The sequence below is a fragment of the Natator depressus genome, chromosome 8 (genome assembly GCF_965152275.1).
Source record: "Natator depressus isolate rNatDep1 chromosome 8, rNatDep2.hap1, whole genome shotgun sequence".
NCBI lineage: Eukaryota > Metazoa > Chordata > Testudines > Cheloniidae > Natator > Natator depressus.
The window spans coordinates 102,429,557-102,455,323 of NC_134241.1; the positions used below are offsets into that span (position 1 = coordinate 102,429,557).

The window sequence follows — 25,767 nt, forward strand, 5'->3', positions numbered from 1 at the left end:
AGTGCTTATGATAGGAATGCCATCTCAGTTTTCCAATGACCATATAAAGATCCTTTATGACATGAGAATTCTCCCCAGCAGAGACTCATGCCATGGCATCCCCTCTATCCAGCTAAGCATGCTTGGACATTTGTTGCTGTCCGCAGAGCTTGTCAGCTGGGGATTGCTAGAAAATAAAAAGGCACTTCTACCCACGGGGATTGAGCTCAGTGTCCCTGCACTGTATCCCACCATCACTGTCCCAGAACCAAAGCACTAGAGGTCTAACATGATCACCCCACTGCACTAGAGAGCCAAGCTCTACCTAACTACAGTATTTCAACCAGCATCACCACAGTGAGGTCTCTCTCACTGTGAACATTATTGTAATAATTCCTTTACAACGTCAAAGGATTTTTCCTTCCAACGTATGAGTTAAATACGAGTTAAAAACTAATATCACCCAAAAACTGTAGCGTGGAAACATGCACATGGACTGGAAGAGTCATCGCATCTGATGTGCTTGATCACAGCAATCATTTTAACATAACCCAGCACAGTGATGTTCATGTGAACAAAAAGAAGGGAGGACGACAAAAAAAAAAAAAAAAAAAAAAATTACACACAGCTAAATACCTCCTTTAATGAAGTAAAGAATTTCCAGGGCTCTTCTGAGAACACTGTGGCCGAAAATGGGATATAACTAGGCCACCAATACCAACGAAGCATGGAATAATTTTCATGCAATTCTGATTCAGTTCCAAACAAACTCCTCTCTTGGGACTCAATATAGTACTTTTTACAGAATATCAATCAAATATATTTTATTAAGCTGGTGATAATGATTTTCATTAAGCAATTGACAAAATATAAATTAACTATACATAAGAAATATGGCCCACATTAAAGATGATACAACTCAGGCTGAGTCAGAAGCACTTCTTCCTTACTGTCAAAGTAGCTAGTGTCATCCTCAGATTCCAGCTGTGGAATAAATTCTGCTTTCTGTCGAAGTAATCCATTCCAGTCCAGATCTTTAAAGAACCGGTGCTGTTTCACCTCAAAGGCACTACCTGAAAGGAGAGCATTTTTCTAACATTGCTCTCACGTGTCAAAAAATTCTCAAGGCAAAGGAGAAAATACGGAAGTACACGCATCTAAAACGTATTTTCTGAGAATCACAGGAAACTAAACTTGGGTTCTTTGCCAATGTTGTGATAACAGATAAAAACTGCACGATTTACACCCTCTTAATTTAAGCACAACACATGCCTACATTGGCTGGAAAGCAGCATCTCCAGTATAGTTCTGCAGTGTAAGTCTCAAGAGTGAGAACAAATTAATGAAAAACCTTTAAATGTGATCTTATTCACATCAAGTGTATGTGCACTGTTTTTGACCCTGATTCTGCAAGGCACTTAAAGATATGAGTAGTTCCATTGAATTCAAAAGTATTAAAATTAGGCATGTGTTTAAAAATATCTTCTTGAATCACGATCTTTGTTGTTAAACTCTGGGGCTTGAACACGGAGAAAGAAAAAATCTGAAAAGATCATTTGCCTGCTGGGATGTGGACATTTTAAATGAAAACACTGCTCATAAAAGGTATCAGATTTGTCCACAGAAAAGGCCTGGTATGAGAAAAGAAAAATAAGGTTTGTTGGCTGAGAGCAAAGACGCCCACTGTGGTGGCAGTTTTAGTGGTACAGAATCTGTCCACCAGCAATGGAAATAAACCCATCTATGCATTTTACATATAACAAAACACAACACCCTTAAGGTGGCGATGACTCATCTACCACCTGTGGGGTCTGGATTTGAGCTGGTGCTCTCTCTCGATATGAAAGGCTTTATTTCACATGACTGATTCTTGAGCCACCCAGCCAGCAAGCGTACACTTTGAAATTGTTCTGTATTTGCATTTTCTAAAGGCTACATATAAACTGAATTACGAATTTGAAATGAAATGCGAAACCAAACCAAACCAAACCCAAAAAGTTAGTGAAAAAGAGGAACTGCGCCATGAGGCTGCAGGTCAGGCAGGAATTATTGAGACTGGAGTGTCATGTGGAAGTTAGCTGAATACATCAATGGTTCCCTAAAATCTTAAAAGGGAAAGTCCTAAATTGCAAAGGCTTAAATCTCACCATACATTGCTTACAGATAGTCTTAAGCACTTTACTTTTCCCAGGAAACTTCAGGTTCTTGGATTTTAGGGAATTACACAGCAGTGTGCGCACTACTAAGGGGAAAAGTAGTAATTTTGTTACACTCACAAGTGCTCATCAACATCTCCTTGCCAAAGAGAATTTCACGCAAAATCTGTTTAAACAATTTTCCGATTGAGACACAAATCCCTGACAAAGCCCGAACTGGAACCGTCAAAAAGGCTGTCAAGTGAGGTTATGCTGTGACCTATGTACAGTGAGTCAGATTGGTGAGCAGACACCTTTTCTTCTTTAACCCCCCAAAACAATGGCATTTTTCTGACACATGCAGATTTCTCACTGATTCTGATCACGCTATCCCCCAGGGACAGAAAGTTGTGAGACCACCACTAAACGCAGTGCATACTATTTCACAGCACAAAGGCAGCATTTCACAACAGTGTAGCAACTCCCATTGGCACTGCAGCTTCTTTTATTGCTTCGGGTTAGTCTTTTTTGCAAGAATATGCCTGTACCTGTTCCCAGTCTTTCCAGAGGGTTTTGACAGAGAAGTTTAGATGTGAGGTCCTGTGCATCTGGTGGTAATGCATCATCCCCTTCTGGCCAGGCAATTTCATCTAAGGAGATAAAGCAATTTGAAAAAGGCAAGTCACGAAATCCACAAACATTTTTATACAATAGAAAGTAGTAGGCTGTAGCAGAGTGTTATTTGAATGGGTTTGCATTCAGCCGCATGAGTACTTAATATAATTCAAGCACTGACATTTTCCAAAATGCATCTAAATTCAATATTAACCATAGCTGCTGTCAGTGCAAACAGTAATTGTTGGAACAAAACTGTAAGAACCTTAATACATATGAAATAATGAGCTTTTATGGCAAGACAAAGAATTACTATGGTGCAGCTGTATCTCATGCCTACACATTTTGGGTAACAATTTTATCAATCAATTTTAGCTCTTGCTTCTTGCAAATCCTGAAACTCACTTTCCACAAATATTTGCTTAAAATTCACTGTTTCGGTGAACATTTGAGAGTAATCCTTTTCACTTGAATACTCATGGAAAGTGAACACAAGCAAATCAATTAACAAAAACAGAATCAATCAATTTTCTACAGCATTTGCCCAGCTCTAACCATGGGCCAAAGGACAAAAACTTTCACTACCCAAGGCATGAAGGTATTTAATACAACAGTGTTTACTGATGTACCTTGTTGCTTTTTATAAGTTATTTTTATTACATTTGCGTAGCAATTGACTAATGAGCCCTATCCTTTGTGTCTACACGGGATAACCAACAACAAAATAGAATCTTGGCCTGCTAATCGGCTTGCTCTTTTCAAATGCAAACACATCTCTTTCCACTCCCCACATCACTAATTTTTTTTATAAGCTGGATTTCTCCCTGCACTATGCATATTGACAGAGTTTACATACATATATACAGATGACATTTGGTGTATGTTAAGCAAGTTAAGATGTTTTAACAACTGTAGTGATTTACCAAAAAGGGAGTATCAAACTAATTCTAATACTGAACAATTAACTTTGCTTCTTATGTAGCCTTTCACTAAATTACAGCAGATTTCAATTTTTTCATACTCTCTCATAGTGAACCGCTAAAGGTAACCCCTCCAGAGACAGAATAAATAAACATACCACTGATTACTTGTCCAAACAGTTCTTCTGGTGTGTCACCAAAGAAAGGGACACAGCCAACTAAAAACTCATACAGGATAACTCCCATGGCCCACCAATCCACAGGCTTTCCATAACCCTGTCGCAAGATCACTTCCGGGGCAATGTATTCTGGAGTCCCACATACCTGAAGATGGACAGACAGAAAGGAAACTGTTAATTTACAAAAAAAAAAAAAAAAAAAAAAAAAAAGAGGAGTTCTTGGGCACCTTAGAGACTAACAAATTTATTTGAGCATAAGCTTTCGTGAGCTAGAAACCATTTCATCGGATGTATGAAGTAAAAGATACAGGAGCAGGTATAAATACAAGAAAGGATGTGGGTTGCTTTACCAAGTGTTAGGTCAGTCTAACGAGATAAATCAAGTAACAGCAGGATACCAAGGGAGGAGAAATAACTTTTGAAGTGGTAAGAGAGTGACTACCATTTTTGGAAGCCAGCTTCCTTCTACCTAATTCTTTTTCCACTGCCTCAGCTGGAGCAGGTAGTGATTTTTGTCATTAACACATCCCTTGCCACATGGAAATATTCCACAGTTAGTGACAGTCAGACTAGATAAACTTGCATAACCTGTCAAAGCTGTCAATATTCAGCATTTATATGAATTGCCCAATTTTCCACACATGGCTTCGGTGCAATTTAGAACAGAACTTTGAAATCCCAAACTAAGGGCTAAAAGTGCATCTTTTCAAAAATGAAGGTAAAATTCTGCTAAAGAACATTATTTGTGCAGAATCATATGAAAACCTTGTGATTCAAGTCTCGCCTCTTCATCATTCAACACACACCACAGTGTCAGGGAATTCTACAAATCCTTTGATTCTGTCACAAAGGGCCCCAACCCATACATCTAGGAGCATGCACCTTCAAGGAGATAATTGCAGGTTCAGCTTTTAAGTTTATAGTTTCATTAGTTTAACTGTATTCAGCACTTACATCACTCCCCATACAGTGGTGAGTCTATCTGAACCATGATCATCAAGTTACCTCTGTCTGCAATTTCAGGTCACAAAATCTTTTCTTTTTGCAAACAGCATTAAACACTCTCAGTCTATACACTGAAAAAGAAAAGTCTGCGAAATGCTGTGGAGATTCACTGATTCAAAGCTGTAATTTTTTAGAAAAACATTTTGCAGCTTACCTGCTTATCCAGGAACTCTCTTGCATCTTTCTCAATGTGTCCCTCATACAGATTAGTTGTGAGACTCATTAGCCCAATTTTAGAGAGTCCGAAATCTGTTAGTTTAATGTGACCCATGGATGTTATCAGAAGACTGGGAAAAAGAGGAAAGAAAGTAATTCAGTATTCACTGCTATAGTTTCAGAAAGCAATCACAATGTAACGTTATTGCATTATCTAGCACAATGTCTGATAGATATATGGTGCTTGGTGATCCTGTGCATTTCCCCACTTATATGCAACTGAACATCATGAACAAGACCAAGATGGCTGGGAAATCAGACTGCTTTCAGACTGGACTAATGCAATAACAGGGTTCAGACAGACCTTTGAATAGAATGTTTGCAGTGCTGTAGCCATATTGGTCTGAATGGAAACTTCACAACATGAAGAAGGGAGCCAGACTGAACAGCGACATTTTCTGAGCAGAGTCAAGAAACAAAACGTCATCCCCTATTACAAACCTCTGATCACTACAGACAGCTCCAGAGAGCAGAGGAAGCTCTTTGTAGCTAGAAAGCTTTTCCTTTCCACCAACAGAAGTAGGTCCAATAAAAGATATTACCTCATCGAACTTCTCCCTCTCATTTGAATAGAATGTTATTGTAAGAGGTCATTCTTTCCATGCTTAACTGCTCTAATAAGACTCAAGATTAAATGCTGTTCTGGCTTTCAATCCAACATCCTTAAAACGATGGGTTTTTGTCAACTTTCATACCTGCTGTTAGGATTTGAGAGTTTTTTTTGCTGAAACAGGGCAGAGAGATCTGTTTGTTTTCGATGCACCTTCTAAATATGCCATAGGAACAGCTTAGAACATACAAGTGATTACTGAGTTAAATTCAGGACATGTTCTGGGAAGCAGGGACTCTGAAAAAGAATTGAGGGTCATGGTGGATAATCAGCTGAACATGAGCTCCCAAGCATGACGCCATGGCCAAAAGGGCTAATGAGATCCTGGGATGCATAAACGGGATTCTCAAGTAGGAGTAGAGAGGTTACTTCATTTCTGTATTTGGCACTGGAGCGACGACTGCTGGAACACTGGGTCCAGTTCTGGTGCCCACAATTCAAGAAGGATGTTGATAAATTGGAGAGGGTTCAGAAAAGAGCCATGAGAATGATCAAAGGACTAGAAAACCTGCTTTATAGGAGCTCAATCTATTTAACTTAACAAAGAGAAGGTTATGGGGTGACTTGATTACAGTCTATAAGTACCTACATGGGGAACAGATATTTAATAGTGGGCTCTTCAGTCTATCATAGAAAGGTATAACATGATCCAATGGTGAGAAGTTGAAGCTAGATAAATTCAGTCTGGAAATAAGGCGTAATTTTTTAACCGTGAGAGTAATTAATCATTGGAACAATTTACCAAGGGTCGCGGTGGATTTTCCATCACTCACAATTTTTAAATCAAGACTGGATGTTTTTTCTAAAAGCTCTGCTCTAGGAGTTATTTTGGGGGAGTTCTCTGGCCTGTGCTATTCAGGAGGTCAGACTAGATGATCACAATGGTCCCTTCTGGCCTTGGAATCTATGAATGCTTATTAATGTGCATCATGGCGGGGCGAATTACTCTTTAATGATGTTAGCACAGATTGACAACCGAAAACAAGAAGTTGAACCTATCAAAAAAAAAAACATTATAAACTTAGTCTTTTCAAGACTAAATAAATGAGACAAGACGGGCTATTTGTCTATAACATCCAATGCTTTCCTTGGTAATTATACTTTTATCACGGAGATCTACAACTACATATATGAACCTGAAAGGTTCAAAACATACTTGTCAGGTTTTAGGTCACGGTGGACAATGCCATAATTGTGTAGGTACTCCAGCGCCAGCACTGTCTCTGCAAAATACATCCTGGCCATATCGACTGGTAGGGCTCCAATATTCTTTAGGAGTGTGGCACAATCTCCTCCTAGAAATAAATTACAAACATAGCACATTGAAATGACATATGAATACTAAGCTACAGTAGCAGCAACACCTCAAAATTAGATTGGTAGAATTTCTGCCTCCTTAAATTACATCTCTATCTACATTGAAGGTTCTTACCCTTGGTCCTGTATTCTGAAACAGTTTAGAAAATAATTTTAATTTCCATAATGCCTTTTTTATTTGCTGTAATTTAAATCTCTATAGTTTCTGTTATGCCTGTCGAGATCTAAATGCATGTCACAAACCATACAAGTTGCTCTTCTGCACAGAAGGGCAGTAACCAGCCAGACAAGGGATACATAGCACGTCTCACAACAGCATGGGACAGGGGACACTTTTGTCAATGACATTTTGGCAAATTCCAGCTCTTTACAAAGCAGTATGATGCCATTGAAGTCTGTGGATAGTGAACAATGACAACGTTTCTATGGCTTCATCTGAGGTACCACAGGAAAGGAAAGTCCACAGAATTAAATTTATCAGCCTTGGAAAGGAGGAGGACTAAGCTGAACTTGCTAGGATTCAGGGAGTCTGGGTTTGTCAACCTTGATTCGGAGACTACTGAGAAATGCTCTCTCCACTTTAGGGAGCACAGATAAGGGTCTTCTTGCCTTCCTAGGGGAGCAGTCCAGCTGGCTTCCATACAACTATTTATTGAGAAAAGCAAGCAGGATTTGGCTCAATGATTGTATAAATTCATCTTCCAGGTTGGAAAGTAATCTGGGAAGGAAGTATAGTTTACACTCAGCCAGCCTTTGTGGCTATAGTACAGGGGTGGGCAAACTTTTCGGCCCAAGGGCCTGTAGGGAGCCATGGTGGCTCCCCTCCGAACCAGAGGGTAAAGAGCCACCCTTTCAGCCTGAGTGGTCGGGGCCAGGCCAAGCTTCCGCCAATCCCCGGAAGGGGAAGGGTGGGACAGGAAGTACAAAGGGCAGGGCCCTCTGCCCAGTGAAGAGAGCACCAGGGAGGGAGACAGACAGGCTGCTCCCTCGCGATCCTGCTGCTAACCCAGGCGAAGCCCTGGGCAAGGAGGAGCCTGACCGGGAGGAAGGCCTGGAGGGGCCTGACTGCAGCCCGGGCCAGCGTGAGTCCGATACCGAGGGGGAGCGGCCCGCAGCGGAATACCCGGACGAGATGGAGGGACCGGAGTGGCCCGCAGCGGAATACCCGGAGGAGATGGAGGGACCGGAGCGACCCGCCTAAGAGACCGGGTAGGAAGTAGCCCAGGGGCCGAACTACACCTTGGGGTGGGTGTGTTTGGTCAGCGGGCGCGGACTGCCCCGCTGACCCAGCGGTGGGACTTTCGCCTCCCGCCACTGTCAGGGCCCTGGGCTGGAACGCAGTGGAGTTGGGTGGGCCTGCGTTCCCCTACCCCGGCGCTCCCGGCCTGAGGGGCGCGCTACTGACTCGTGCCGGCGCTCCCCGGCCTGAGGGGTGTGCTAGTGACGCCGGCCGGCAGGCACACCTTCCCCACTAATTCCCCAACGCCCGGAAGGTGTGGCTGAGGCCTGCCACGGAGACCATAGCTCTCCATCGCCCCTAGAGGCTCGGAGGACCCACCGACACCTGTCACAGGGCCACATCAGGGTACAAAACGGTATGGAAGGCCAGGGAGGAAAGGCTGTGCCTCCCCAAACAGCCTGCCCCTGCCCACTATCCGCTCCCTCCCACTTCTTGCCCCCCCTCAAAACCCCAGACCCATCCAACCCCCCCCGCTCCTTGTCCCCTGACTGCCCCCTCCCAGGATCCCCTGCCCCAAACCACTCTCCCCGCCCCGGCATCCCACCCCCTATCCAACCCCCCCTGCTCCCTGGCCCCTGACTGCCCCCTGGACCTATCCACCCCCTCCCCGACAGGCCCTCTAGGACTCCCACACCCTATCCAACCCCCCACTGTTCCCCGACTCCTGACTGCCCCAGAACCTCCGCCCCCTGTCCCTTGACTTCCCCTCGGGACACCCTATCCCAACCCCCCACCGCCGGTTGTTCTTCATCAGCTTCCTGTTATTGTACAAACGCTCCGCTGCTTGACTAGACCTTAGCATTTCTGTTCTGGATCTTTTTAACCTTAATACTAACCAAATCATGGGCCAGATCATCCCCTCCAATGGTAGTACCCACAGGAGAGCTCCCTGTTCAAGTGTCTCTGCAGCCATTCCCCTGCAGAGACCTCCACACTGGCTCTAGCTCCCCAGAAGCTTCCCGCATATGGCTCTGTGTTGGCACAGATCCACTGCAGCCAAGCTATGTTAGCTGCAGCTCCCACTGGGACCCACAGAGTGGGCATTTCCCCAGGCAAGGTATCACAGCTCCAGGCTGGACTGACTTTTCTGACCCATCTCTGCAATGTGGTCCAGACAATCTCCACTCCCTCCCCACCATATGAAGTTCAGACCCATGGATCACCCTTCATAGTGCTTAGGAACAAACAGTATTGTGGAGGTGGCTCAGACCCTCTTCTGTGTAGGCATGGGCAGACCCATTATGTGAAAGGTCTACCAAGGTGACATCTTGAGAACACAATCTAAGCCTATTTTGGCTGCAACATTCGATCCTAGAGGGCAATGGTGGGTGATCCTAAAGACTCAATCTGTAAAGCACTCGGTGATAATACAGCATGAAAGGCACTATATATACAATAATTACTGCCACTCTGCAACATTTACATGTTTCAAACAATTAAACATTCAGTAATATAACCAGATACTTTTCAAGCCTGAGACAAATACCTTCCACATACTCCATAACCATACAGAGGTGGCGTTTGGTCTCGAAGGAGCAGAACATACTGACTACAAAGGGGTTCTCAGCAAAGGTCAGGATGTCTCTCTCCACGAAGGCCTGCTGGATCTGGTTTCTCAAAATTAGGTTCTGTTTGTTGATCTTCTTCATGGCAAAGCGCTGGCGGGTAGTCTTGTGCCGCACCAAATACACAGCCCTAGAACACAACAAAAGGGTTCCTACCTTCAGTTCGGACCATTTAAAAAACAATGGATTGCGGGTCACTACATCACGTACACTGATAGGCTCCTGCTAGGTTTACCTATGACTACATAAAACATCTGTCATGTCAAGCATCACTACAGAAGAAGATATCTCTCTAGGCTTTTCCTCAGAGTAAGAAATGGGGAAGGCTACTCTTCACCGGCTTCTCCAAATATATAACATTCTCAGCGGTGAGACTAGCTCAGCCTTAATCAGGGAAAGCTCTCGCAACTTTGAGATTCTTGCATACTAAAATTAAAAATGCAATTCCTCCATCAGAAATAAGACTAGAGCTCTGTGAGATTACACCAGAAACCATACATTCCTGCAGTATTTTCAAATGTCCAGACAATAAATGAAGACTGTAGCACACAATCTTGGGGATATGGGTAGAGGCACATACTGTTCATCATTTCAATATTTATTACAATCACCAGTCAACTGAAAAATGACCTAAAATGAATGGGATCAGTACAACTTCCTTCCAAGCGCCACAAATTAAAGAGTTGGATTAGCTGTAACAACATGATGCAGGATTTCCTGCAGTAAAATATCCTTTTCATTTCTACCATTTGCACATCTTTGTCCGCACATTCATAGTACAGTTTGCAAATAAGGTTTTCATTCAGTTAGCTTGCTCTATTGAATCAATACTCACTGCCCTGTCTCTGGAGTGGCTTATTGTATTATATTTAACACAGTATCATATCAGCTGGATAAAGTACACAGTACATATAGCAAGGATATGACTTTGAGCAAACCACCTCTAGCCTTTTAGGGTATGTCTACACTGCAATTAGACACCTACAGCGGGCCCGTGCCAGCTGACTCGGGCTCCGGGGGCTTGGGCGAAGGGGCTGTTTCATTGTAGCGTAGGTGTTCAGGTTCAGGCTGCAGCCTGAGTTCTGGGACCCTCCTACCTTGCAGGGTCCTAGAGCCCAGGCTCCAGCCCGAGCCCGAACATCTACACCACAATTAAACAGCCCTTTAGCCTGAGCTAGCTGGCATGGGCCAGCCACAGGGGTCTAACTACAGTGTAAACATACCTTTAGAGGGATGTACTTGAAAATATGGGTCTACATGGAAAAGTGACTGTAAAAATGGCACTTTCTTATCTAACAAACGGGCTCTCCGATCTGCTCTCTCCTTTTTACTTACTGACTAAAATAAGCTTTTATTACATTTTCGTTTAATTCAAAAAAGCACTTCAGCACGTGCTTAAGTCCCAATGAAATCAATGGGGCAGCACAGGTATGCCTGAGGGTAGAATTTGGCCTCCTGAATATCACAGCCAGAAAGAACCGAAATGGAGTTTCAGAGAGTCACAGATTCCAAGGCCAGAAGGGACCAAGATCATCTCATCTGATCTCCTCTATAACACAGGCCAGAGAACTTCCCCACAATAATTCCTAGAGCAGATCTTTTAGAAAAACATCCAATCTTAATTTAAAAATAGCTGGTGATAGAGAATCTACCACAACTCTTGGTCCATTGTTCAAATGGTTAATTACTCACACCTATAACAAATTACACTTTGTTTTTAGCCTGAAACTTCCAGCCAGTGGATTGTGTTATACCTTTGTCTGCTAGACTGAAGAGTCTATTATTAAATACTTGTTTCCCATGTAGGTTTTTGGACTAATCAAATCACCCCTTAACCTTCTCTTTGTTAAGTTAAATAGATTGAGCTCCTATAAAGCAGGTTTTCTAGTCCTCTGATCATTCTCATGGCTCTTCTCTAACCCTCTCCAATTTATCAACATCCTTCTTGAACTGCCAACACCAGAACTGGAACTAGTTTTCCAGCAGTGGTCGCACTAGTGCCAAATACAGAAGTAAAATAACCCCTCTACTCTACACAAGATTCTCCTGTTTATTTATCCAAGGATCGCAACAGCCCTTTTGGCCACAGAGTCACACTGGGAGCTCCTATTCAGCTGATGATCCACGATGACCATCAAATCTTTTTCAGAGTTACTGCTTCCCAGGATAGTCACCCATCCTGTAAGTATGGCTACGTTCTTTATCCAAATGTACACATTTACTTTGGACATATTAAAACACATGGTTTGCTTGCACCCTGCTTACCAAGAAATCCAGCTCACTTTATCAGTGACCTGTCCTCTTCATTATATACCATTCCTCCAATCGGTGTGTGATTGGCAAACTTTATCAGTGATGATTTTATGCCCTCTTCCGGGTCAATAATAAAAATTTTAAATAGAGCAGAGCAATAACCTGTTCTTGTGGGATCCCTCTAGAAACACATTTGATGATGATTCCCCCTTTACAATTACATTTTGAGACCTGTCAGTTAGCCAGCTTTTAATCAATTTAATATGTACCACGTTAATATATCTAGTTTTTTTAATCAAAGCGTCATGTGGTACCAAGTCAAATGCCTTACAGAACTCTAAGTATATTACATCAACACTGTTAGCTTAATCAACCAAACTTGAAATGTCAAATTTCAAATTCCGGGTTCTTTGTGTGGGGCTGGCAGTTGGAATTTTAACCTGTAAACTGAGCAAGTCTGTTCTGGACTCATTAAGACACAATGAAACATTACGACATTTTTACACAGCAACTCCTCACAGTGAAATTACACTTTAACGTCTAGTTTTAATAAGTATTGAACTTATGTCTGGGTATGTGATGTTAACAAACAAATGTATTTTATTATTATATTCTTTCCTTTAAGAAATACTACAATGTAAACAAAATGTAAAATAAATGACACCATTATTCATAAAGATAATTGCCCTGGATAACACACAAATGTCATACCTCAATTGTAACCTCTCAAATGTCACATTAATCTATCATATATGAGTTTTGTCCACATATCGCGAAGGCAAACTTAGCAGAAAAAGTTACAGCATAATAGGGCTTGAGGTCAAAGTTGTAGTGTAATATGAGCAAGCAGCTCTCAAGGGCATATCATGATTAAGAGTCTGAAAGGCCTAATTCTTTATCAGGTGGCTTGACAGTAACATCTTCTTGAAAAGCAAAATGCTAGACACAGCCTGAAAACCTTACCCATAAGCCCCGTTGCTGATTAGCTTAATGTTTTCAAACTCCTCTTCAGAGGGAGTTTTCTTTGACTGTGCAGGGGCCCCGCGACTCTGAAAATCAAGGAGAAGGGATTTTTTTTTTCCTACAATTCACCAGAATCTAGCCTACTTTTAAAAAATGTACTTCGTTGCTGGATAGAAAATATGAAAATCATTTAATTTTATTCCTGAATTTACAGAAAAACAACAAAAAAAAATCTATTGTCCTGGAACTTTTGCTTTGTAACTGGAAGATCTGTATGTATGTGTCTCAAATATTTGGTGGTATAATATATTTTATATTTACTCCTTTCCCTTAACATACTATAACTAAGAAATGGTTGCCACATTTAAACCACTGTCATACTGAAATCTTCCATTTAATTCTTCATACTAAATACATTACATTTTGATTTCTGTTAGATTGTAGATCCATTCCCCTTCGCTGGTAGCCTTCTAATATCCTTCTATTGTGTAATGAATGATGTTTGTTTTTTAAACTACCATGGAACTCAGAGCAGCCTTTGCACATTGACTTTCTGATCATGCTCAATAGTCCGCCAGGACCCACAGTATCGAATAAGCTGAAATATTGGAGTGGCTGGGTCATTACACATATTGAATCTACTTCCCTATATTAAGTATCCTCACACCTTCTTGTCAACTGTCTAAATGGGCCATCTTGATTATCACTACAAAAGTTTTTTTCTCCTGCTGATAATAGCTCATCTTACTAACACGGCTGCTACTCTGAAACCTGAAGTATTTCTAACAACAATATATATCATGCTTTTTGAGTTACTTCCACCCGAGGAGCTCAAAACTGACAGACACTGAGGCAGAGACATCAGGTGACTTGCTCAAAGTTACACAGGAGGTCTGTGGCAGAAATGGGAACAGAATCCAGATCTTCTGAGTCCCAGGGTCATCCTTCCTTTCCATTGTATTCTTGTACTAATCAGGATATTAGCTGAGAAATGTTGAGTTCCTCAGCAACTTCAAGTCATGTTTGCATTCTCCATTTTCATCGAGCACTTCCAGCAGAGATTATTCTGTACTGTATGCAGTCATACTGGAGACAAGCATAATTTACTTTATGCTGTAGTCTGGGGTGGGATTTTCAAAGTTCCTACATTATTTAGAAGTCAGTGGGACTTATGTTCCTAAAGTGCTCAGGGCCAAATCTACAAAAATACTTAAGTATTGCAATGCCTAACCCCGAGGTGCCTTGCCACCTAGTGGAATCCAATCCTCAGCCCTGAGTTATGCACCCAGGCTCCCCATTCAATACATGGGGAGAGTTACCTGCCTCAGAAGCCAGCCAGCGGAGTGGGGAGCTGCCTAAGCTAGCCAGGAGTGAAATGCAGAGGAAAGGTGCATAACTGATGGGCCAGAGAGAGGCACCTCCCTCTGCTTGGGATTTTCAGCTGTGAACCCCTTTTCTGGAGTTAGGCACCTAAGCCAGGTCAGCCGCTCCGGTAGCCTGCACTCTTGAAGCTGAAACCCAGATCTTTCACGAGAGAGACCCCAATGTCATTATACCCGACAGCTCAGTGGTTAGGGCATTCACCAGGGATAAAGGAGACCTGGATTCAAGTCCCTGCTCTGGACCGGGGATTTGAATCCACATCTCCCGGAGTGCCCTATTAGCCAGGACACACGTATTCATATACACATACAGATTCCTGAACTGTATTCTTTTGTGACAGGTGGTATGTCTTGTGCAGACTCTGAGAATGCCTATGTGATCAGGCTCTGCTGGTGAGATAGGCAGGGGAAAGTCTAGTTTGAGAATCCTGTTTCAGCACTGCTGAGACTTTGGCTTCAGCCAGGGCTCTGAGCACCTCATTAGCGGGGCGGGAGGGTGGGGGTGGCGGGGGCAGCATCAATTCTTAGGTGGCTTTGCACGTGCCTACTGGTGGACACTTAGGCACCTTGAGGACTTGGGCACCTGTGGGGTTAGGTGGCAGCTGAGCAGTGGTTTTAAGGATGTCAATGGCACATAAATAAATGGTGGATTTAGCTGCCTAAGTACCTTGGAGAATCTAGCACATAGGCACTTTTGAAAATTCTACTTCGCATCAACATGTAGTTTGCATCCCTAGGAGGCCTGGAGCTTTCCCTGCCAAAAGCTGGTCTTTCCCTAATAGATCTTTTAAATAAATTGTCATTTTTGTTACACAATCAAAGCAAAACCTACAGATCTATGAAGCCTGGAGAGATAAATGACTACATTTTCCCAACAAATCATTAGTAAATCCTTGTCTTGGGATCCTAAATTCACTCCCCAAGATTCTTTACCTATGCCAACACATTTCTTTCCTTAGCCCATTTTTGTTAATGGTTGTAAAAAAAAAAAAAGTTGTCAACCTTCTTGATAATTCCTGTCCATATTCATTTGCCTCTATTAGTTACCCAGTTATCTTTAAATCATTACTTCTTCACAGTATTTATAGAGCTATGTCCAAGTTTCTATATGCATGCAAGTTAGCTTTTAACAGTATTTTAAAATTGTTTACCAAATAAATTTTGTTAAAAATATTCAGTGTGTTATAATATACATTGTATTATAATCTTGTTTTCCTAACAAATCTTTTACCATTGTATTAGACTGTTTCTTTCTAGGGAAGAAATAGCTAGACAGAACAAGTATATTGCTTCTTTACCTCCACTGAATCATCTGTCTCTGGAGTGTCTGGACTGTCATAGCTATTCAGCTGGGCCATTTCTGCAAACAACGAAGAACGACTATTTATAACTGTCTCAACATATAATTAATCTGTTTCTATATGGCAAAGAAACAGTATTTTAGAAAGTATTTGTAGATGTCAGAAAAGCACATTTCTTCCTTTCCTGCAAAAATGTTATGCTATTACACAACAGTCACCTTTAAAATCTTGCCAGCTGTTTTAGGTAATGCCTCATACAAAGACAACCAATTATCCTTACCTCAGTATTTTGTAGCATTCTAGATATTCCCTACAACAAGGATAATGAATAAATGCAAATAGCATGGTAATGCTTTTAATATTTCTCCAGCAATTTGTTAAGGGTCAGCAGCATGTGTCTGCACATTTATGTCTATGCGGGTATACCCATCTCATTAGGGTATGGAAATTAGATTTCTAAAAATTTTCTTGTCTCTAGTTGGCCCAATTCTGCAAGGTGCCAAGCACCCGCAAACCATGGAAAAGTCAGTGGGAGTTCAGGATGCTCAGCTCCTTTCAGGAGTTGCTAAGCACCTCACAGGATCAATCCCACGTCCAAAAGGCAACAGGCTAGAAGGGTATTGGTATCGAAAAGAAATCTCTAAATGGATACAACAAAATCACTGACATTTCTACAGTTCCATTTCATAGACAGAAAATGAGGCACCTCGACACCTTTACACAATTTTTTATGGGAAATAAGTAAATGAAAGGTTCTCTTCCTCCCTGACAGGGATCAACAGAAACGTCACTTTACATCAGATTTCAACAGATACAATTAATTAAATTACATTCAGTAACCTCTGGTGAACATTTTCCTAAGAAACTGTTCATCTGATGTTGCTTGCCAACCTGTCACTCTGTAATTCTGACAAATATTGCAGAAATTAAGGTAAAACTGTTTCCACAAGAGAAAAAGAAAACCAAAGTTCAACTGCTGCCAAACTCTGTGGTAACTTCCAGTCTCTGTGGCAGGGTTTATTGTTGCTGAGCCAAGCATGGAAGCAAAATTTGTGCCTATAAATATCTCAGAAGAAAAGAGATTAAATGAGATTAACAAAACACGGAGATGAAATATTTAATTGTGCAATAACTCACTGATTTCAAAGTTTAGATTTTCTGGGGCTCTGTGCCCAGGAGCATATTAGAAAGCACATGAATTTTACCATGTAGAACACTGAGGTCTGGAAGGGCTGCCAGGCCTGCTCAGCCTCTTCCAGATCACGCTTGAGGAATGGGGCAGGGGGATAGATTAAGAGCATGTGCTGGACAGAGATGGCTGGTCAGGGTGCCCAGAATGTCTGGATCATTTTATTTGTACTCTATTATAATGATAATCCTCAGTTAGTAAGGATCCTTGATATTTAACCCAAAAAAGGTACTGTAATTTGACTGACTCTCTCAAGCTTTGACAAAACAGATAAATTCTCAAGATCTTTTAAAAATTTGCCAAATCGTTCAATATAACGTACAATATTTTAAAAGTCTGTATATATAAAATATACTGTAAATTATCTCCCTTTACAAAAACAGGTTGCTTGAAACACTGTACAAGTTTAAAAAAAATTAAATGATTAAATGCCTTTTGGGACCAGAAGTATAAACTTCTGCATCTAGATCCATGGTTCTCAACCGTGGCCTGCCTGCAGTCCAATCAGCACACAGCTGCGGCCCACGTGACATCTTCAGGGTCATACAAATAGTGTGTGTGTGTGTGTGTATATATATATATATATATATAAATAATGTGGATGCGACCCACGTAACACAGAGAGAGCTGCATAAGAGGCCCACAATGATAAATAGGTTGAGAACCACTGATCTAGATGAACTCTCAGAAGTATAGACTATACCTGTCATATGAATTTATGATAATGACTGACTGACATCACATTTAGCAAACACTCATTCTAAGTATAACTATTAAAAAAACCCCAAATGTCTACACTATTCATTGGAGGGTTAACGAATGCTTCATACAACATGGCAACGCTGTTGCAGTCTGTAGTGCTCTGAGTTACCCAATAAGGGAACAAAACACCTTCCATTCTCAAACTTCCCCCATCCTGTAACCTCTCTCTCCTGTCTCTCCCACTGCATCCTGTCACCCCTGTGATTATCATGGAGACTGTAGGCTCTTTGGGCAGGAATTGTCTGTACTTTTTTGCCTTGTATAGCGGAGAACATATTGTCATTTCTACAAAAATGATAATAGTCCTGGTCCCTCATGCAAAGCTTGAGTAAACAAACTTTGCTCCTTGGGGGACCAACACAAAAGCTAGGATAATAGACTCCTCTCCAACTCCCAAACCAGTCAGTCTGTGTCTGTTAATACAGTTTCTTCAGTGAAGCAGCATCTGTGGACTCCTGCACTACTCCGTCCAAAATGCAGGGATTGTGGCCAATTGATCCACTCAGACAATGACCCTGCAACTCCCCTGCACCTATACACAGACTCTATGGCTTTGCAGCATTCATGGTGGGGGGCTTCAGAATGCACTCATAAGGTCCCTCTGTGTAGTGGAAGTGTGCTGGTTGTGCTGCAAAATGGGCCTTTCTATGGCCATTCCACATCAGTTTAAATTTTGAGAATAGCAAGAGAGGATGAGGACAAAAAGGGGCAGGTGAATTAAAGGGAAAAAAGTTCTCATTTAACAGAGCAATGACCATTGAAGATGGCTCATACTTGATATTTGGAAAGGCTTTTAGCCCAAAGGATGCAAAGTAAGAAGTTCTTACCCTCCAGGGGATCCCGGGTAAGGCCCAGCTGGCTGATAATGTAACGAGGAATGTCACATTTAATTCCTTGCCCTTCCTTGGCATGACCTTCAGCAGCTTCTAACAGATGGTAGAACTCTTCGGGATCAAACTCCTAAAGTGAGAGAGTAGGACAAGAGATATGAGTGATTTGATTCCAAAATTAAAAGAGAATTTGTTCTTGTTTTATTTCCCCCAGAAAAGGAGGGGAAAAAACACGGTTATTGTTAAGCTTTAACATCTAGCCTGCTCAAATATATCCAAAACTGATTCCAAGGCCTAAGGATGCTGCAAAACACTTACAGTCACAACAAGTATATCAACATGATGTACAGCCTCCTGCTCTAGAAAAATGTAAACCATTAGATGTATTCAGAGACTGTGCTGGATGTCCATATCCTCGGATCAGCTGGCTTTGCCAATGAACAGAGACAAAAGAGATGGTAAGAAAACATTTTATAAAACAAAAGTTGACAGTAGGGGATTTATGCAGTAGTGTCATGATACCTCCAATATTTAGCTTGCCCTAAGTTCTTATGTTGCTATAGTCCATGATGTACACTATAGAAACAGAAGTTTTGAGGTGAGGACGTATGTGAAGTTTTCTGCCATCTCAGCGTGGGAGAAAGATGAATTAAGCCACTCAACAGCAAGCTCCCATCAAACTTAATTAGCTGAGCAAAACATTCTATAAAGGCACTAATCTTGCTTCAAACTATGTTGCATGCAGTTACGAATTTCAGTATCACAGAAGATTTCATTTCTGTTTGTCAAACTGCTCTAAACTATTAACCTGTCAGTGGTGACTGGGACCACTTGATAGCTCAGGCAGGATGCACATGCTTCCTAAGACAGTGTTGCTAAAGTACCTTTAACTCTGATCTGCAAACCACATTGTTTACCAGTGCTGGACTCCTGTGCAGAGACTACCAAAGTGTTTTGAACTGAGTAATTGTTTTGTACAGTGGACCAGCGACTGACATCAAACAGCACAATTTACCTGAGAGAGTCGTTAGCAAGACAGGAGATGACCAAAAAAACAAATACAATCATAAAAACCAAAAGAGGAGAGAAAGTGGATGAGGAAAAGGATGCTTTTAAAACTGTAAGCACCTTGGAACAAGGGCCACTTTTTTGTTATATAATCCATTCAGTGATGAGCTCAAAGTCAGCACTAAGCAAATAATAGGCAATTTTGCCAAAGGCAGCAACGAGTGAAGGAGGTGAGAAGTGCCTCTGACTTGGCTAAGAAGAAGTCATTAGTGATCTTAGGGTATGTCTACACTACGAAATTAGGTCGAATTTATAGAAGTCGGTTTTGTAGAAAGCGTTTTTATACAGTTGATTGTGTGTGTCCCCACACAAATGCTCTAAGTGCATGTAGTCAGCGGAGTGTGTCCACAGTACCAAGGCAGCCGTCAACTTCCGGAGCGTTGCACTGTGGGTGGCTATCCCACAGTTCCCGCAGTCTCCGCCGCCCATTTGAATTCTGGGTAGAAATCCCAGTGCCTGATGGGGCTAAAACATTGTCGCGGGTGGTTCTGGGTACATATCGTCAGGCCCCCATTCCCTCCCTCCCTCCGTGAAAGCAAGGGCAGACAATCGTTTTGCACCTTTTTTCTTGAGTTACCTGTACAGACGCCATACCACGGCAAGCATGGAGCCCGCTCAGCTAACCATCACCGTATGTCTCCTGGGTGCTGACAGACGTGGTACTGCATTGCTACACAGCAGCAGTTTATTGCCTTTTGGCAGCAGACAGTGCAGTATGACTGGTAGCCGTCATCGACGTAGTCCTGGGTGCTCTTTTAACCGGGCGCCTGGGCAAACATGGGAGTGACTCAGCCAGGTCATTTCCCTTGTTTCGTCTCGTGGCAATTCAGTCCCGCACTGTCTGTTAATCTGCAGCTAGCAGAAGATGATGGCCAGTAGTCATACTGCACCGTCTTCTGCCGAGCACCCAGGTGTTGATGATGGCAAGCAGTCATACTGCACAGTCTGCTGCCAGCAAGATGTATAAAGATAGATGAAGTGGCTCAAAACAAGAAATAGACCAGATTTGTTTTATATTCATTTTCTCCTCCCTCCCTCTGTGAAATCAACGGCCTACTAAACCCAGTTCTGAGTTCTATCCTTGAGGTTTTGAGTTCTATCCTTGAGGGGGCCATTCAGTTTCTTGCAAAGCCACCCCCTTTGTTGATTTTAATTCCCTGTAAGCCATGTCGTCAGTCACCCCTCCCTCCATCAGGGCAACGGCAGACAATCGTTCCGCGCCTTTTTTCTGTGCAGACGCCATACCACGGCAAGCATGGAGCCCGCTCAGATCACTTTGGCAATTAGGAGCACATTAAACACCACACGCATTATCCAGCAGTATATGCAGCACCAGAACCTGGCAAAGCGATACCAGGCGAGGAAACGACGTCAGCGCGGTCATGTGAGTGATCAGGACATGGACACAGATTTCTCTGAAAGCACAGGCCCTGGCAATGCGGGCATCATGGTGTTAATGGGGCAGGTTCATGCGGTGGAACGCCAATTCTGGGCTCGGGAAACAAGCACAGACTGGTGGGACCGCATAGTGTTGCAGGTCTGGGACGATTCCCAGTGGTTGTGAAACTTTTGCATGCGTAAGGGCACTTTCATGGAACTTTGTGACTTGCTTTCCCCTGCCCTAAGGCACAAGAATACCAAGATGAGAGCAGCCCTCACAGTTGAGAAGCGAGTGGCAATAGCCCTGTGGAAGCTTGCAACGCCAGACAGCTACCGGTCAGTCGGGAATCACTTTGGAGTGGGCAAATCTACTGTGGAGGCTGCTGTGATGCAAGTAGCCAACGCAATCAAAGATCTGCTGATATCAAGGGTAGTGACCCAGGGAAATGTGCAGGTCATAGTGGATGGCTTTGCTGCAATGGGATTCCCTAACTGTGGTGGGGCCACAGACGGAACCCATATCCCTATCTTGGCACCGGAGCACCAAGCCGGCGAGTACATAAATCGCAAGAGGTACTTTTCAATAGTGCTGCAAGCACTGGTGGATCACAAGGGACGTTTCACCAACATCAACGTGGGATGGCTGGGAAAGGTACATGACGTTCGCATCTTCAAGAACTCTAGTCTGTTTCAAAAGCTGCAGGAAGGGACTTTATTCCCAGATCAGAAAATAACCGTTGGGGATGTTGAAATGCCTATAGTTATCCTTGGGGACCCAGCCTACCCCTTAATGCCATGGCTCATGAAGCCGTACACAGGCAGCCTGGACAGTAGTCAGGAGCTGTTCAACTACAGACTGAGCAAGTGCAGAATGGTGGTAGAATGTGCATTTGGACGTTTAAAAGCACGCTGGCGCAGTTTACTGACTTGGTTAGACCTCAGCGAAACCAATATTCCCACTGTTATTACTGCTTGCTGTGCGCTCCACAATATCTGAGAGAGTAAGGGGGAGACGTTTATGGCGGGGTGGGAGGTTGAGGCAAATCGCCTGGCTGCTGGTTACGCACAGCCAGACACCAGGGCGGTTAGAAGAGCACAGAAGGGCGCGGTGCGCATCAGACAAGCTTTGAAAACCAGTTTCATGACTGGACAGGCTACGGTGTGAAAGTTCTGTTTGTTTCTCCTCGATGAAACCCCCTGCCCCTTGGTTCACTCTACTTCCCTGTAAGCTAACCACGCTCCCCACCTCTCTTCGATCACCACTTGCAGAGGCAATAAAGTTATTGTTGCTTCACATTCATACATTCTTTATTCATTCATCACACAAATAGGGGGATAACTACCAAGGTAGCCCAGGAGGGGTGGTGGAGGAGAGAAGCACCAGGAAGGGTGGTTGAGGAGGGAAGGACAAGGCCACACAGCACTTTAAAAGTTTAAAACTTTAAAACTTATTGAATGCCAGCCTTCTGTTGCTTGGGCAATCCTCTGGGGTGGAGTGGCCGGAGGCCCCCCCACCGCGTTCTTGGGCATCTGGGTGAGGATGCTATGGAACTTGGGAGGAGGGTGGTTGGTTACACAGGGGCTGCAGCGGCGGTCTGTGCTCCTGCTGCCTTTCCTGCAGCTCAACCATACGCTGGAGCATATTGGTTTGATCCTCCAGCAGCCTCAGCATTGAATCCTGCTTCCTCTCATCACGCTGCCGCCAGCTTTCAGCTTCAGCCCTCTCTTCAACCTGCCACTTACTCTCTTCAGCCAGCCAACTCTCCTCACAGTCATTTTGTGCTTTCCTGCACTCTGACATTGTCTGCCTCCACGCATTCGTCTGTGCTATGTCAGTGTGGGAGGACACGATGAGCTCAGAGAACATTTCATCACGAGTGCATTTTTTTCGCCTTCTAATCTTCACTAGCCTCTGGGAAGGAGAAGATCCTGTGATCCTTGAAACAAATGCAGCTGGTGGAGAGAAAAAAAGGGACAGTGGTATTTAAAAAGACATATTTTCTAGAACAATGTAACACGGTAAACCTTGCTGTTAACATTACATACATAGCACATGTGCTTTCATTACAAGGTCGCATTTTGTCTCCCGCTCCCCGCCACGTGGGTAGCCCCTCTCCCCTCCCCGTGGCTAACAGCGGGGAACATTTCTGTTCAGCCACAGGCAAACAGCCCAGCAGGAACGGGCACCTCTGAGTGTCCCCTTAAGAAAAGCACCCTATTTCAACCAGGTGACCATGAATGATATCACTCTCCTGAGGATAACACAGAGAGATAAAGAACAGATGTTGTTTGAACGCCAGCAAACATACACTGCAATGCTTTGTTCTACAGTGATTCCCGAGTATGTGCTACTGGCCTGGAGTGGTAAAGTGTCCTACCATGGTGGATGGAATAAGGCTGCCCTCCCCACAAACCTTTTGCAAAGGCTTTGGGAGTATAACCAGGAGAGCCACGAATGCCAGGGCAAATTAATCATTAAACATGCTTGCTTTTAAACCATGTATAGCGTTTTAAAAAGGTATACTCACCAGAGGTCCCTTCTCCGCCTGGCAGGTCCGGGAGGCAGCCTTGGGTGGGTTCGGGGGGGACTGCCTCCAGGTCCAGGGTGAGAAACAGTTCCTGGCTGTCGGGAAAAATGGTTTCTCCGCTTGCTTGCTGTGAGCTATCTACAACCTCATCATCATCATCATCTTCCTCGTCCCCAAAACCTGCTTCCATGTTGCCTCCATCTCCATTGAAGGAGTCAAACACCACGGCTGGGGTAGTGGTGGCTGAACCCCCTAAAATGGCATGCAGCTCATCATAGAAGCGACATGTTTGGGGCTCGGACCCGGAGCGGCTGTTCGTCTCTCTGGTTTTCTGGTAGGCTTGCCTCAGCTCCTTAAGTTTCACGCGGCACTGCTTCGGGTCCCCGTTATGGCCTCTGTCCTTCATGCCCTGGGAGATTTTGACAAATGTTTTGGCATTTCGAAAACTGGAACGGAGTACTGATAGCATGGATTCCTCTCCCCATTCAGCGATCAGATCCCGTACCTCCCGTTCGATCCATGCTGGAGCTCTTTTGCGATTCTGGGACTCCATCATGGTCACCTCTTCTGATGAGCTCTGCATGGTCACCTGCAGCTTGCCATGCTGGCCAAACAGGAAACTGAAATTCAAAAGTTCGTGCGTCTTTTCCTGTCTACCTGACCAGTGCATCTGAGTTGAGAGTCCTGTCCAGAGCAGTCACAATGGAGCACTGTGGGATAGCTCCCGGAAGCCACTACCGTCTAACTGCATCCACAGTACCCCAAATTCGACACAGCAAGGCCGATTTCAGCGCTAATCCCCTTGTCGGGGGTGGAGTAAGGAAATTGATTTTAAGAGCCCTTTAAGTCGAAAAAAAGGGCTTCATCATGTGGACGGGTGCAGGGTTAAATCGAATTAACGCTGCTGAATTCAACCTCAACTCCTAGTGTCGACCAGGGCTTAGTAAGAGCAGCAGACAGGAACTAGATCAGAGGGAGAGTTGGGGGAGATAAAGTCTACGCACTGTGAGACCCAGACACAGGCAAGTAATAGGAAAAGGCTAGGAGGGCAGGTGGAGTGGGAGGTAGCGAAGGATTTTTTTCCCCCCAAGATAAGACTCATTGGGAGAGAGAAAGCAGCCAGTGAATAGATAATAGTTAAAGATAACAGACAAGGAAAGGATGGAAGAAGGAACGGGGAAGAGAGGTGGAATCAATAGAGCTGTACTAATCTTTTTAGTAGAAAGTACTTTTAAGAGATTCTCTAAATGTAGTTTTACATAACCGAATGGAATAGCCTCCTGCAGCAGTGTTCCAGTCTGCAATATAAAACCACTGTCAAAAACCACTGCTAAATTACACATTTTCCCCAAGAGACTGTCTCATTGGTAAACAACACACATTTGAAAAATGTGTCAACTTAAAGTATTCACCTGAGAGCCTGAATTGCTGCCTTCAAAGCCCAAATACTCAGCCCTTAAATAAACGATATGCATTTTACAATTTGGGAGGTAAGATTTAAACATTAAATAACCAACATTGTATAAAACAATTAAAACCCTTGACACGCATTACTCCAATTTCCTCACCTGACCTACATGTTCAGTCCTTTCATGTTGTATTGAAGAAGCAGGAGTCATATGAGTGGTTGGATATAACCTTTGTTTCAGATGAAACAATTTTAGTACATTTTGTATCATTTAACAGCACATCTGGTCTGATGAAAGCACAGCAAAATTAAAGGTTAAGTTATAAAATGAGTGAATTCACATGCTCCGAAGTGTAAGAGAAAACTGACAGCCAAACTATTACAATGGAAAGCTGTTAGGATACTCTTGCTCCTATATACAGTATCAGATGGAACATTAGCACTGATGGCACTGTGGTCAGTAGAATAAGATAAATAACTTTTTTTAAATGGTTAGGTAGATAGAGTGATTTAAAAAACACAGAGAATACTAAAATAGAGAACTGTACAGTATTTATATACTTTGGGGTCTTGCCCCTTTGTTTTCAGGGCTGTCACTACAAGCTTTGGAGTTCATTACTCAAGTCTCAGAGATTCTATTGCCTCCACCTACTCCCACGCCCATCTCAGAAGGACAGGTGCAGCAGCTAGCACAGGAATCTCTTGATACATTAACTTGCAGCTAACGGCACGTATGATTTAGGAAGTGCTTCCAAGAGGAACACCACTCTACAGAGATGGCATTAAACTTTGGCAAATGCTCTCTTACTCTTCTAAGGGGACGTGTGCTATTCTAGTGACATATATCAATTTCAGTATAAAGCACGGTAAGCACCACAAGATTCATAGCAATCTATTTCACTTTAGTTTTGCTTTTTCAATC

General features: G+C 43.2%; 2 protein-coding genes across 8 annotated transcripts in view; both read right to left on the reverse strand.

Moving 5' to 3' along the window:
• MAST2 (microtubule associated serine/threonine kinase 2) overlaps positions 1-25,767 on the reverse strand; it is a 379,580-nt gene that overhangs the window by 23,030 nt on the left and 330,783 nt on the right. For all 7 annotated transcript variants that reach the window (XM_074961832.1, XM_074961828.1, XM_074961827.1 and 4 more), the window contains 9 exons: positions 18,459-18,591; positions 15,678-15,739; positions 12,998-13,083; positions 9,703-9,911; positions 6,816-6,954; positions 4,988-5,120; positions 3,808-3,973; positions 2,663-2,764; positions 930-1,052 (listed from right to left, as the gene is read on the reverse strand). In XM_074961832.1, the coding sequence (XP_074817933.1) occupies positions 930-1,052; positions 2,663-2,764; positions 3,808-3,973; positions 4,988-5,120; positions 6,816-6,954; positions 9,703-9,911; positions 12,998-13,083; positions 15,678-15,739; positions 18,459-18,591 (1,153 nt within the window). The remainder of the gene's footprint in view (positions 1-929; positions 1,053-2,662; positions 2,765-3,807; positions 3,974-4,987; positions 5,121-6,815; positions 6,955-9,702; positions 9,912-12,997; positions 13,084-15,677; positions 15,740-18,458; positions 18,592-25,767) is intronic.
• LOC141992649 (uncharacterized) lies at positions 22,453-24,078 on the reverse strand. Its single transcript, XM_074961982.1, has 2 exons — positions 23,438-24,078; positions 22,453-22,862 (listed from the first exon to the last, which is right to left on the reverse strand). The coding sequence occupies exons 1-2, from the start codon at positions 24,018-24,020 to the stop codon at positions 22,453-22,455; spliced, it is 993 nt and encodes a 330-aa protein (XP_074818083.1). The 5' UTR covers positions 24,021-24,078.

Excerpts from the sequence above, each read along its gene's own strand:
- LOC141992649 (XM_074961982.1), bottom strand. The coding sequence starts at position 24,020 with ATGCAGAGCTCATCAGAAGAGGTGACCATGATGGAGTCCCAGAATCGC. Across the intron at positions 22,863-23,437 it reads AGGCGGAGAAGGGACCTCTG|CTGCATTTGTTTCAAGGATC; the intron begins GTGAGTATACCT and ends TCTCTCCACCAG.